Source organism: Scardinius erythrophthalmus (assembly GCF_964197995.2).
Source record: "Scardinius erythrophthalmus genome assembly, chromosome: 18".
NCBI lineage: Eukaryota > Metazoa > Chordata > Actinopteri > Cypriniformes > Leuciscidae > Scardinius > Scardinius erythrophthalmus.
In genome coordinates, this window is record NC_138238.1 from 1151982 (window position 1) to 1152580 (window position 599).

At 36.4% G+C, this 599-nt stretch overlaps 1 protein-coding gene across 1 annotated transcript in view; it reads right to left on the reverse strand.

Moving 5' to 3' along the window:
- The window catches only part of LOC308706941 (very long chain fatty acid elongase 6), a 9538-nt gene extending 8939 nt beyond the window's left edge, over positions 1 to 599 (reverse strand). The window contains exon 1 of the mRNA XM_081392868.1: positions 404 to 599. Within this exon, the coding sequence (XP_081248994.1) occupies positions 404 to 489 (86 nt within the window). The 5' untranslated portion in view covers positions 490 to 599. The remainder of the gene's footprint in view (positions 1 to 403) is intronic.

Sequence of the window (599 nt, forward strand, 5' to 3'; positions counted from 1 at the left end):
TTTTTGTGTTCGTTGTTTATTAATGTAATTGTGAAATTTGTGATGAAAGGTCAAAGGTGACTGATGACTTTACTGCCTCACTTTAATGAGCAGGGAGTGTTTAAAGCAAACTACAGACTGCTTTTACTAACATACCTATGTAATATTACGCTTAAAGTAAAATACATGTTAGATATATGACATATATTGCACAATACACATTTTAAGAATCTTACACTGTATGCTACTGTATTATTAAAGAATAGGTATTATAATGTGTAGGCTATTATGTGTTGCACATCACATTAAATGTGTGAATATAGCTATTATATTCTATAGTGTCCTGCTACTCTTCATTTATGAGTTGAGCAGATGTTAATAGATGAGATGAATCAGTGATTCATTTTCGCCTCAATTGACTCACCAGTTCTGCTGAAACCATTCAAGCGCGACTCGGTCATCAAACTGGCGCTCAAAGTCAAACGCGTAAAGTGAATCGTTCATCTTCATCTTCAACTGAGCGAATCTTCTCTGGATGATGAAGGTGTTTCCGAAAGGAAACCCAACAGGATCGGTGAGGCGAGCAACACGAACACACTCCTGCTGAACTTCATCATTAC